Source organism: Australozyma saopauloensis, chromosome 7 (assembly GCF_035610405.1).
Source record: "Australozyma saopauloensis chromosome 7, complete sequence".
Taxonomy (NCBI): Eukaryota; Fungi; Ascomycota; class Pichiomycetes; order Serinales; family Metschnikowiaceae; genus Australozyma; species Australozyma saopauloensis.
This window is the reverse complement of record NC_086137.1, coordinates 126153-138507: the sequence shown is the minus strand read 5'-3', so window position 1 is coordinate 138507 and position 12355 is coordinate 126153. Positions and strand designations below refer to the sequence as shown.

Genomic DNA, 12355 nt, shown 5'->3' with positions numbered 1-12355 from the left:
CATTATCTATAAAGTACTATATCCTACAAGTTTAAGCGTAGGTGGCCAAAGCTTGCTTGATAGCTTGCGGTTGAGCACCGACGACTTTGCTGACAACAGCACCATCCTTGATGAACAAGATAGTTGGCATGGAAGAAATCTCGTACTCTTGAGCAAGACTGGACAATTGGTCGACATCAACTTGGATGAACTTGGCCTGGGTGTACTCCTGGGAGAACTTGGTCAAGATTGGGGCAATCATCTTACAAGGACCACACCAGGTGGCAAAGAAGTCGACGACAACCAAACCGGAGTGCTTCAAGGCCTCGTCGAACTCGGCTTTAGTGTGGACTGGAGATACCATTATTGATTTGTGTTTGAATTAAGTTGTAGGGTAGTCTTGCGGTGGAGAAACTCGTGCAAGTATTGAATGAAAAGTGGTTGTTGAGAAAACGCGGAGAATATGCAGCTTTTATACTACTGTGGCTGCGCGGCTTCGCGGCTGGGCCTTGGCTTACAAATTCCGAGTCCGAGGCAGTGAAGTTTCTAGAAGAATTGTTGACAGAAGTGACACTTAATTTGTCATGAATATTATTACTCTATTTTTGCGTTTTGCTTTTTGACCGTATGTTCAAGCTTAGAATGCTGTATTGATTATCTCGCTCAATCACGTGTAAATAGGTAAGATCATGAGCCAAGATTGCTCATTACATCCTTGATTAATAATTTGTTTTATGTTTCAAAATACCCGAATCCGGTTTTGTTTGGTCTAATGTTTGTATATTATAGGCTTTAGTGTGAAAGGGTTCCTTGGTGTTTATGTGTATCTGATTCCCGTGGATAGGGCCCTGGTCAGTCTCGGCGACTTCACTAGCTTAAAAAACGTTTCAAAATATCATTCTTATCGTGAAAGTACTGCTGGAGCATGCGAGACAGAACTTTTGGAACAGATTGGATTGTAACGCCGACAATTTCCAGTATCATTCTCATTGCTAACAGCTCTAGGGCATCAATTGCCTCGTCAGACAGACAGCCGGTTTGGCTCAAGATATTGTCTACCACTACTGGCTCACCTTCAAAAAGTACCCCGTAGGCCACATCAATCCCGTAGATAGGCTCGCCAGTAGATTCTTGTTCCTCGAGCCACATTACGAATTCATCGGCTGATCCTTCCGCTTTTGAACTGAGCTCCTCAAATATTTTGTCTTTGCAAAGGCGCCAATCGGCGTTATATTTGAGGTCAGGAATGAAGAGAAGTGGAAATATTGAGTCACCCAGATTGGCTGTCACGTTTCCGTTTCTATGTACCTCAAGATTGAGTTCTAAAGGAACACGAAGCCATTGAGCAATCTTTTGGTAGTTAATAAATTCGGATTGATTCTTTTTGTTCATGACAGTATTGAGGTGCTCCATGTGCCATGAGAAGTAGCCCCTATTTGGAAGGAATCCATAGGAAGTGAAGAACAGATTCATGAAACGTGGTGACATATCTTCAGTTATCGGGCTGTAACATATTGTAATTTCATCACCCTCTTTCACGGGCTTGATGACACGAAGTAGGACATCTTTAGTGGCCCTATCGACATCAAAAACTGCATTGTTTTCAAAAGAATGATTCGCAAAATCCAAAACAGGAACCAATGATATGTTGGTTTGGAAGTCGTCTATGTTGTCTGCGGAATGTGTGGTATCGGAATCTTCACTCTGCTTGACCTCTGGTTCGTTGTTCTTTGCCTCAATTTCGCAGGGAATTTCCAACACTCTCGATCTGACCGCCTGAAAGAGTTGAAATGCCTCTTCAAATCGGAGCAATTTCGTTGTATCTGGGTACTTGCCTACCAATTCGTCATACGATTTGCGGACACTGGCTTTGAGATTCTTTACTTCAAGAACGAGAGCATCCAGCGAATCCAGCACCGATTCATCAATGTCGAGGGTTTCAGTACTAAGTAAAACATCTAAATAAGAGTCAATCCACTCAACATTACTCAATTGAACATTCGTGTCGTTTCTTATAATGACGAAGGCACACAAGTAACACCAGATAATCACTGTCTCCAGTATCTCGAAATCTAATTGAAGAATAATCCGAAGCACCTCCTTCACAGTTCCCAGTGTATCTGCTTCCACAAATACATTGCGCAATTGTTGAAGTGTATGAATGTCGAAGACTCGGTCTTGGGGAACTCGAAGAACAATCTCTCCATCATTGATCGGCGTGGTTGCAAAAATGCCGAATCCACCAAGGTGACTCTTCTTTACAATGGCTCCTGAGTATAGATGCTTGGAGTTTTCCTCCACGAATTTGTTAATTGGATCCATGGTTTGACTGCTGATTACAAACTGTCGGAAGTGTCTCGTATATCAAAAACAAAAGATGAAAAATATATTACAGGAAAAAGTGGGGATTGTATTAAATATCAGATATCATCGATTGACCCTTGATTTTTTTCTACCCATGTGGTTAAATCAGGTGTTTGTGCGTATCTAAAATTAAGATGGGGTGATGAATTTTAAGTAGCAGGGACGAACTTTCGAGAAAGGAGATAGGTCCCGCTATCAACAAATCCACTGTATCTGCATTCAAAATCAGTTTTTAAAACCCACTCGTAAATTAGCTGAGCTTTGCGATTCTAACTTTTGTTGTATCAAATGGACATTTCTTCAAATCTTAGTATATGTACCTCACTCTATGACAATCAAGAGTATGGAGGCATAGAAAAAATAGATTGCGCATTTCCGATAAAACATGCATTTACACTTGTGAATCGGCCTGGTTCGGTATTAACAAAGCGTTGTCAAGAGGTCAATCTTCCGTACAGATCATGCAACGATCAAAATTACAAGCAAAATGCAAAGGACCACCACTAAAATTCCGATGCAGCAATTGCTAGCTGTCTCTCTATTCTTCTCGATCACATAATTAACACGTTTCATACCTCTTTGAAGCTTTCCGCCAACTGTATCAAGCTCCTGATCTAGATCATCTAACATAAAACCTTGCTCTTCCAATTCACTTCCCATGAGCATGGCCTGTTGATTTAAATTTTGCATTGTGATGTGAATGGAGTCAAGCTGTGTATCTTGAGCCTGGATCATTTCTTGCTGTTGATATTGGTTGAACTCCAGATCAATTCTAGCCGAATCATCGAAGGGGTCAGGAGCGTCTCTAGAATTATCTTGACTGATTCGATTGTTGGCTGATGTAATCTGTCTAGCGCGGTGTGGATCTGCAATCTTGCCCGTCCATTGATCATTGAGTGCAATGCTCTTGGCCTCCAATTGAGCCAAAACTTGTTTCCTGCTGGCAATATCAGCTGAGGTGAGTCTGAACTCGGATGGATTCGATTCTGATATGTGCACTGCCTGTCGAAGATCTTCTAGGGTTTCGTGAAGCTCTTGGTAGTTGTTTTGAAAGTCTAGAGTAGCATCCTCCGTTATGCTGGTGGTGTTTTGTACGAACTGTTGTAATGAATGGATCTGGCTCCAGCAGTCCAGTTCAACTTCAGAAAATGGATCCATATTGTGGTTTCAGTGTGAGAATAGGTTTAGCTCGGGATTAGTGTAATTGATGGTATTAATTATGAGACCACTTGAAGGACAGGCTCGCGTCGATGTTTGGGTTTGATTGGAATGAACGCTTTACTTCTTTGATCGAGTTAAGAACAATAGTTAGTAGGTGTGCTTTATTGTGAGGGAGGACAATTACTTGCAGGAGATGAATGGCCAGTGAATATGGGAAGTTGAGCAGGCAAACTCCAAGGTGAGAACAGAGCCCAGTAAATATCTTCTGAATTCCAATCTCTATCAACTGCTTGTTTGAGCTCCAATTTATTTTGCGGCTATGATTGCATGGCAGGCCCAATTCGCGTTACATCTTAAAGAACGAGTCAAAGCCCTTCATGGGAGAAATAAAAAAAAATCGAATACAGAGACGACAATCTCGTATTATTTCTTGAATATCATTTTTGCTCTCGTATTCATCAAAATGAATTCTGGAGCCTATTGTCGGAATGGACATTCACTGCACTACCCCATACTCTGTGCATTAATCTTTTTATTATAGAAACAATTTTCAGATGAGTGACACCGTTAAATTTGAAGAGAGTGTATCTGATGTCAAGACCGAAGATGAGAATAGTCTCCAGAACACCGCGTCGAAATCAATTACAGAGGCTAGTGGGAGTCAAAGCTCCACGATCCTAGAACCTGAAAGTGGAGAGTCCAAAACACGCAAAGCTTCTGAAGAGAACACGCCGCAGCCAAAGAAAAGTAAAACTGCCAATACTCCACCAGTTCATGAGATGGTCGGCGGTCTGTCCGTCAGACAATACTTGAACAAGAACTTGACAGAGCATCTTTTGGAAGGTCTTCGAGAAATTAGCAGAAATCAGCCTGAAGACCCATTACGAGAGCTTGGGCTCCTTCTAATTAAGAAGTCCGATCAACTCAAGCTGGCTCAGAGTTAAAGGATACGGCGAATGGCTCTTGTAAAATTGAGCTGTTGAAGCATAACTCATTAGTAAGTAGTAAAATAATCCCTAGATAGAATCAAAAGAAACAACACTAGCCTTGCGTATCAATAGATGATTCAAAGAACCATTAGAGAATATAAACGACGGTACCAGACATTCAAAAGACAGAACGAGTGAAGGAGTCGCCCTAGACACTCAAGTTTACCAAATTTCTCAAAATGATCAAAAGGCATTTTCTTTTGAACTACGATGCTATAACTAGGTTTTGTATTGGAGTATTAAAAGCGTAATGATAGCGCTTAGAATTGCAAAGCTTGACCCTTTTGCTTCTTGTCACCACCCAACTCGAAGTGCTTACATCTCTTCAAGGACAATTGAGCCTTGGTCTTACAGTTGACACACTCCAATCTCAAGACAACCTTCTTGGTGGTCTTAGCCTTCTTGTGGAAAACTGGCTTGGTTTGACCACCAAAACCGGACTGCTTACGGTCGTATCTTCTCTTACCCTGAGCGAACAAGGAAGCCTTACCAGCCTTGTATTGAGTGACCTTGTGCTGGGTGTGCTTACGGCATTCCTTTCCCTTGCAGTAGGTTTTTCTGAGCTTAGGAACGTTGACTGGATGTTAGTAAAATTGTGATAATAGACAGAATTAAACGCAAAGAGTAGTGAAGTATGATTACCCTCGAAAAGAATATTGCTTGTGCTTGTGCGAAGTTCGGTGCTTCTTCCAAAGTATCAGTCTCTGACATCTCATCTCGAATAAAATGTGACTCTAAGCCCTTGGATTGAAAGCGAATTTGCTGAGTTTTGTTTTGGTAATATGCGTCAAAACGTATGGTCCAAAGGTGTTCCTCAAAGGTTGGCTTGTTGTTGGAGGGTTTGGAAATGATATTCTGATGAGTCTATTTGGGGTTCCATAGGATAGCTGGTATAATCTTTTGATGGGTTCATTCATGTTTGCGCTTTTTGTTCATCGATTCTGATCATGTTTGCGGATGGTCGGCATTCACATACCCATTGTGACTGATTGTTCTGTAGTAGAGGACTTCTGAGTTGAAAAAATTTTGTATGATAGGGAGGAGCACAGTCATGTGTGGTCTGCATACAGTGTGTTTTTTTGTGAGGGAGCGAGTGAGAAACGGGGTTGCAGCCCTAAGTTTCTGCATGTAAGCCTCAGATTGCAAAGCACTAGCTAATATTATGGTCGTATTTGATATTGCAAAAAATAATGAATTAAGAAGCTGATCCCTGGGTGCTATTGCTGCTTATTTGTTTGTTTCGAGATGTCGATGGTTATTACGTTGGTACCCAGAAAACTGGTTAATTATACATTGTCAAACCCTCACAATCCAATTTGAGAAAATAAGAGAAAAGTCATACTTGAATTTTCGGCCATTCAAATTTAAAATTAGGTCGCTATAGCAGGTTTTGACTTTTAATTTCAATTCCCTTTCTAATGGGCCAGGTAACAACAATCAAGAGCCACTTCAATGAAGGTAAACCCGTCTATCTTAAAGTTTCAATGGATATTTTTTTTTTTGAAAAATCCATGGCTAGTCAATGTGAATAAACAATGATTAGCTTATTTATACCAAATATCCAGTATAAAAGGACATTCAAATGACGTCCTGTTCTGACACTCGAGTCATGTAATATTCATAAATGAACATGATAATATTCAATGTGAAAGTTCAATGTGAAAGTTCAATGTGAAAGTTCACTGCGAAAATCTTAAAAATTCGATAGCATTTGAAGAAATTTCTCCGCTACACGAGATTCTAACATGTACTTCCTGTTCTCAACTCACCGATGATCTCAAATAAAGCTTAGACGGGGCTTGCAACTCGCCAAGGTACCGTTTCTCACTCCGATGTGAGAATGTCGTCGACCTCGACTCCCCTATTTTTCTTGCTTTTTTTTTATGCATAAACTTTGATTCCGCCTCGTGACCTTTTACCATATCGTGCAAAAGATTAAATTATGGTTTTAAAGAAATTATGCGAGCTTTATTGATTCTTGAATTTTGTAACAGCGGTTGGATCCATTGTTCATTTATGAGTCTCAATTGGTTTCTGAGAGATATTGTTTATCATATGAATTCAGCTGAAAGAAAGGTTAGGAAATTCACTCTGGTATTCTGTAGAAAACCAATAAATCTATCATAGGAGTCGGCTTAGATGCGGGTTAATCACAATCTTTTAAATGGAAACACTAAATAGGTATAAATGTGTTTTTCTATTTTAATTGATCCGTTATATCTCTCTATTCTCCAAACTCTCGAAAATAAGAAGAGATTCGAGTTCAATCATTGAAGCGGCGGACCGATCGCAGCAATATTGCGTGATTGTGTAAGATAATGACCTCTGAGCATAAAATCTTTCTTCTAATCGACTTTCTATTCTCAGAAAGGAATCTTGGGATCTTGTCCCTAAGCATGATAACAGATTTAACTAGTACCATTTATATGCAGTCTTTCAGGGTAGTTTTGCAGCCATTCAGAATTCAAATACTTCGGTCTGGTGGTCTTGAATGCGACGAAAACGCCGCCGCGATTTCGGTAATACTCCGGTTTTCGATTCTTTTATTCTTCTCAAAAAGAGGAGGACACGTTTCGAACTTGACGATTATTCATTGTAAACATCCTGGAGTAAGATCTTTAGCAAGACAGGCAGGTCTACTGATCCAGTCAGATTGTGGCCACTCGAGCTCAGACAAACAGGTTCTAATCCAAGCATTCCTGGTGGAATGTTCGGGAGGTATGATTCGTGAATGCTCGTTCACCATGTTTTGTTCAGGAGGCAATAAAAAACGGTCGACGCCTTCATCGTGGGCACTCAAATTAAATCTCTGGAGTGCGATTAGGATCAAAATTTAATCTGTAATTTTGATCACCACAAGCAGTTTTTGCAACAATTGATGAGTAAACTTGTAACTTCGTTACTCCTAGCTGAAGAGACAATCATACACGATTCAAGTTGATTGGCTGTGAGGGAACTCCAAATCCTTCCGCGATTAATGGCAAATACTCGATTCAAAGGGCTCTGGGCTGCGCGGCCTCTTCTCCTTCCTAAAGGCTTCACTCATGTTCAATCAGTGCCGCTGTATGAAATTGCACAAGGTATGTCTCCCGTTTATTCGACTCACAAAGATACCTTTTCGAGAGATGAAAAGCACAAAAAAAAAAACGGTTTGAATTTCACTCTTGTTCTGCTTTGAGATTCTTTCAAAAAATTGATTTTAATCAATATTCAGGATGTTGATATGTTTTGTTATCAGAACCATAATTCCTTATCAAGGCTGCACACGATTGTGGAGAACGTCACACAGGTCTCCATGCAACATGTCATGGTTATACATTCCTATATGTGTCCGTCTTAGATCGAAACATGAAACAGAAACATACTCGGGAATACACTTGGTTTATGTCGATAACGAGATTGTAGTTGATGAAAGAACACATTTCATTTACCATGGTTCGGACATATCAGACTATCAGATCTATGTCTCCACTCCACAATTGGGATCCCACGAGGTGATACGTTGGTATGAAGTGAGTCAGGTATACACTCGGCCAGTTTTTAGTTCTCATAAGGATCCACTTTATGACTGTCTCAAATTTGCTTTGGAAAACGGCTTTAACCTTTTTCCTTTGAACACATTTAAAGGTAATTCTCTCGTAGAATCAGTACAGTTGGTTGAGCTAAGTCTCAAACAGATCTTCAATGCGGAAACAAAAAATGACTTTTCTCCTTTCACGTATTCGAGACCGAACTCAGACTTTGTCACTGTAAGGTCGTTTCCATTCAGCGAATCAAATGCGAGTATGTTCGCTGACTTCAGATCGACCGGAAGCGTAGCTTTGCTGCTTGAAAGTAATGGCAAAAATTATGGCTGCTTGAGTGATTTAAGGTATTTAGACAATATGGCTGGGGGCGTTGTCACTTTGGCAGACAATTCGGTGACAGGATTGGTACTCGGAAATTTAAGAAAGCTCAATGGTGACGGCGACTTGACCGTATTCCTATCTTGGGAATCAATTTTGTCTCGACTCTCTTTGCATGTTAAGCCAAATCGTAACCTCCTCCGCCTAAGTGGTGAATCTGACAAGATGTCTCCAGTAATGCTCGTCCGCATAAAGAAGGGTAGTGAGAGTATCTCGTGGGGTTCTTGCGTGAAATTAACCGATCTGGTCATTGTCACGAATCTACATGTCGTTAGACCTCTCCTAGAAGAAAAAGGTGTTATCGGCGAAATAGTAGCTCATAATTCAGCTATTACTGTTGAATATTCTGATGTGAAGGTCCCCTTTAATGAACTAGATCTAGCTTTTATCATGCTTTCTGACACCATGAATTCAATGCTACTGTTCGTAGCTCCAGCAATAATTGGTAGCAGTCTGTTTGCTTCTGAAAACAAGCTCGTCACTTCTGTAGGGTACGGACTTTTTATGAACAGCAAGATCCCCCTTCCATTATCCTCTCGTGGGTATATCTCTGCTCTCAAGACTACATATGCCTTCCGTCTGGATGCAATGATACCAACTATGACTATATCCTCCTCATCATGCTGGAACGGTTCTTCTGGAGGTGGGATATTCAATGTTAGAGGAGAGCTTATTGGTATTATCTGTAGCAATGCTCAAGTGTACATCCCCTCCATTGAATCAAAAAAAATGAGCGGTACCGAAAAGGTCTCACTGTTTTGCCTCTCAATTCCTATTGAGCTAGTATTGAAATGCTTGCGCATAGTTGATCAATCACTTGACGCAAGTCTTCAACAGAATGCAAAAGACCTCTGGAACCTAGAAACACGTACTACAGATATATATGATAGAGATCTGAAATTATAAATCATAATAAATAATGCATTCAATTAAGTAGAGCCCTGTCATTTTGCTCATTACCCTTAAACGAATGCTGGATTGGGGGTAAGACAAAGGGTGGATTTTTCAAAGCCAGGAAAGAAACGCTCTGTATGTTGTGGCCAAATTGTCCCTGCAGACCACTGACTTGCGGCAAATGGACGCCAGACACACCCAAGAAGGGAGGCAAAGTCGCGCCAGGCGCCTTTTCCAAAGAAGGCAAGACAATAGAAGGCAGCGCTTCTTTAGGCTTTATCAAGACATAATTACCACCGATGGATGCTTGATCAGAACCAAAGTTTGATGACTTTTGCGGCGCTGACAAAGATACGGACCTGCGCTCTTTTCCGATATTGGCACCTTCATTTTTTTCTTTCAAGAGAAGAGATCCATTCGATAAATGAACATTTTCCAATTGGAAGTGATCTCTCGTGTATGCTATTAAGAAAACTTCGTCGAAGAACCTAGTTAAGTGGGTCCTGAAGTCCTTAAAATGGTCCTGATTTGTAGAAAGCCATAATTCAGCCGTAGCTGCCAAATTTCTGTAGAGTTGATAAATGGTTTCAGTCGATGTCACGCCAGAGTGAATCAGATATGCCTCAGTCATATGGAGTAAACCCTGGAGGGCTTGACTCTCCGAAATGAAACGATCGAGTTGAAATCTAATCTGTGAAGAAAACAATGAAAGGAGAGAAGAGCATAAACTTATGAACCACTCGAGCACAAATGAGCTCAAGTTGACCGAGTCCAACTTCTTGAGCCTAACTTCATCGAACAAATCAGCAAATTGCTTCATCCTGAGAAGCTTGCCATTGAGCGCCAATGAATAGCTCACTGTACTCAATGCCGTAATCCGGCCAATAGATTTTGTCTCGTATTCCTCTTTTCTAGCAAATGCACCCATGAAATCAATCAATTGATTTGCAATTGTTTCAAACAGGCTGTTGGAGTATGTGCTCACGAAGTTAAATAATTTCTCTCCTAAAAACCCCTCGCGAACAGTTTGAGCAAGAATTTCCCACTGGAATGGGGAAGATATCTGGCATGTCCGATCCTTTAAATGTTGCTTTAATTGTTCGGGGCAATTCTGTTGCATCTTCTTGCTGAAGAGATGAAACAAATCTGGTTTGGTTGTGTTTGAACCAGCCATAATCAAAGAGCTTTGCGCCGTTTTCAATGCTTCGTTCAAGTCTTCCCTACTGGAAAATATTGCTAAGCTATTCTCCGATGCAAGCTTATTCACTTCATTAGTGAATGTACAAGCAACAATTTGAACAAGAAATTCTTGCTGCATGGAGATTGAACCCTTTGAAAAAGAGAGCATTATTTGAGACAAAGATAGATAATCCTCTAAAGTCTGGCTCAAGGCCCAGGTGTAAAATTTTGGGGGTGAGGACGAAGCTCTGTGTTTCGACACGATGATGTAGATGTTCCAGACGATCTCCATGTATGGCTTCATGACTTCCGTCGCAATACTATCTTTAGAATGTGACAATTTTTCTAGAACTGCTTGCGTGGTATCCTCCAAGTAGCCGATCATCAGGTCACTTCCGAAGTAATGGAGATACGTTTGAGCTAAGAGATACAAGTTCTTTAAAACCTCGAGCTGATTCTCCAACAGGGTATGTCTTGGAATCAAATGCTCGATGAGAAATGTCCAGGCTTTGTTTATGAGCATCTTCGAATCCTCACGAATTTTTTCCGAGGAGCCAGCCATGCTTGTGGCTCCTATTGCACTGACAGTAAAGCCAACACCGATATCAAAGTCAGATAATGGAGTACCTTGAAGGTATTCATTCAAGTACACCGGCTCAAAAGAAGCATATCTAGATCTGAGCAATAACGGAGATTCTGATAATATTGAAAACCCTAACAAGAACATATCTGAAATAGAAACATCTTGATGTCTTTTGTCGAAAAACTGTTCGATTGACTCTGCAGCAGAGAGAAGACGTTCGTATTGCAGCTCGATCCCTGGTGCAGATGTAAGCTGATATTGTAAAGAAGACCTGGGCAGCATAGCTATGCTTCCATGGGCCCGAGGCAGAGTTTTAGGGCTTCTAAGATCACTGGTGGCCACAATACTAGTGGCAGGCGTCCTGGGCAGGTAGTTAAGCGAAGGCAGCTCTGCAACGTCGGCCTTTTGCGGGGCCAATTGCAACAAAACTCTTGCACTGGCAATCAAATTGGCATCACCAAGTGACGATGATCTCAATTGAGTCTCACCTGAGGACAGTGGAGGCGACACAGGCCACTCCATGCCGCTTCTCAGAGAAGAGGACGACGCAGAGTCTACCGAGCATTCTAAGTGAGTAGCCTCTCTATTCGATAGTTGGGCTTTGCTAGATTCAAAGGACTCAGAACTCGAACGCTGTTTCGCTTGAGATTCCAATACAGGCGGATAATCAGGAGTGGGGAGCAGCTTTGAAGTGGCGGAGTCTTTCTCACGAAGTCCCTTCCGTGACACTCTGTGAATGTGGTGCACTGTTCTGCAATGTCTCTGTAAGAGGTCTCTCCGCACAAAGGCGGAGGTACAGTAGAGGCAATGAAACGGCTTTTCATTTGTGTGAGAACGCTCGTGTCTCTGCTTGTGCTCAGAGCGAGTGAAGGCTCGAGCACAATAGGTGCAGATATATTTTTTCAGAGGAGCCGCCATTGGAAAACTAAACAGAACAAGAAAAGAAGAATATTATAAGATTGGCCAAATTAATTGAAAGCTCCTTTGGCTTTACTGCGGTTGTTCTGTTCAGGCAAGGTAAGTTTCGATGGTTGGCAGTGGCCAAAACTTGCTTGGGGTAAAGGTGAACAGTCTTCGGATCAGTGGTAAGTTTTGCAGCCAGATCCAGGTATAGCTAGCAAAAATACGACAAAATAAATACTCGATTAGCAGGTGAGGTACGCCGACGCTCTGTTAGAAAGAAAAATTAAGATGAAAAAGAAAAAGATGTTGTCGCGCACCAAAGAAAAATGAAAATTGATGCTCCCCCACCAATGGCTATCCGCTTACAATTATAGGCTCCCGAGGGGCTATCATATGCG

The 12355-nt window shown here is 41.4% G+C and overlaps 7 protein-coding genes across 7 annotated transcripts; 2 read left to right on the top strand and 5 right to left on the bottom strand.

Annotated features, from left to right (window-relative positions):
- Window positions 1-31: 31 nt before the first annotated feature.
- On the bottom strand, window positions 32-343 carry PUMCH_004999 (uncharacterized protein; the record flags this gene model as incomplete). The annotated part of the gene is made up of 1 exon (XM_063023911.1): window positions 32-343. The coding sequence occupies one exon, from the start codon at window positions 341-343 to the stop codon at window positions 32-34; it is 312 nt and encodes a 103-aa protein (XP_062879981.1).
- A 506-nt stretch (window positions 344-849) lies between these two features.
- On the bottom strand, window positions 850-2301 carry PUMCH_004998 (uncharacterized protein; the record flags this gene model as incomplete). Its single annotated transcript, XM_063023910.1, has 1 exon — window positions 850-2301. One exon carries the CDS (start codon window positions 2299-2301, stop codon window positions 850-852), a length of 1452 nt encoding a protein of 483 aa, XP_062879980.1.
- Window positions 2302-2802: 501 nt separating this feature from the next.
- On the bottom strand, window positions 2803-3501 carry PUMCH_004997 (uncharacterized protein; the record flags this gene model as incomplete). Its single annotated transcript, XM_063023909.1, has 1 exon — window positions 2803-3501. The coding sequence occupies one exon, from the start codon at window positions 3499-3501 to the stop codon at window positions 2803-2805; it is 699 nt and encodes a 232-aa protein (XP_062879979.1).
- A 557-nt stretch (window positions 3502-4058) lies between these two features.
- PUMCH_004996 (uncharacterized protein) lies at window positions 4059-4448 on the top strand (the record flags this gene model as incomplete). Its single annotated transcript, XM_063023908.1, has 1 exon — window positions 4059-4448. One exon carries the CDS (start codon window positions 4059-4061, stop codon window positions 4446-4448), a length of 390 nt encoding a protein of 129 aa, XP_062879978.1.
- Window positions 4449-4753: 305 nt separating this feature from the next.
- Window positions 4754-5473, bottom strand: PUMCH_004995 (uncharacterized protein; the record flags this gene model as incomplete). The annotated part of the gene is made up of 2 exons (XM_063023907.1): window positions 4754-5070; window positions 5470-5473. 2 exons carry the CDS (start codon window positions 5471-5473, stop codon window positions 4754-4756), a joined length of 321 nt encoding a protein of 106 aa, XP_062879977.1.
- A 2235-nt stretch (window positions 5474-7708) lies between these two features.
- Window positions 7709-9304, top strand: PUMCH_004994 (uncharacterized protein; the record flags this gene model as incomplete). Its single annotated transcript, XM_063023906.1, has 1 exon — window positions 7709-9304. The coding sequence occupies one exon, from the start codon at window positions 7709-7711 to the stop codon at window positions 9302-9304; it is 1596 nt and encodes a 531-aa protein (XP_062879976.1).
- Window positions 9305-9323: 19 nt separating this feature from the next.
- PUMCH_004993 (uncharacterized protein) lies at window positions 9324-11972 on the bottom strand (the record flags this gene model as incomplete). Its single annotated transcript, XM_063023905.1, has 1 exon — window positions 9324-11972. The coding sequence occupies one exon, from the start codon at window positions 11970-11972 to the stop codon at window positions 9324-9326; it is 2649 nt and encodes an 882-aa protein (XP_062879975.1).
- Between the last annotated feature and the right edge of the window lie 383 nt (window positions 11973-12355).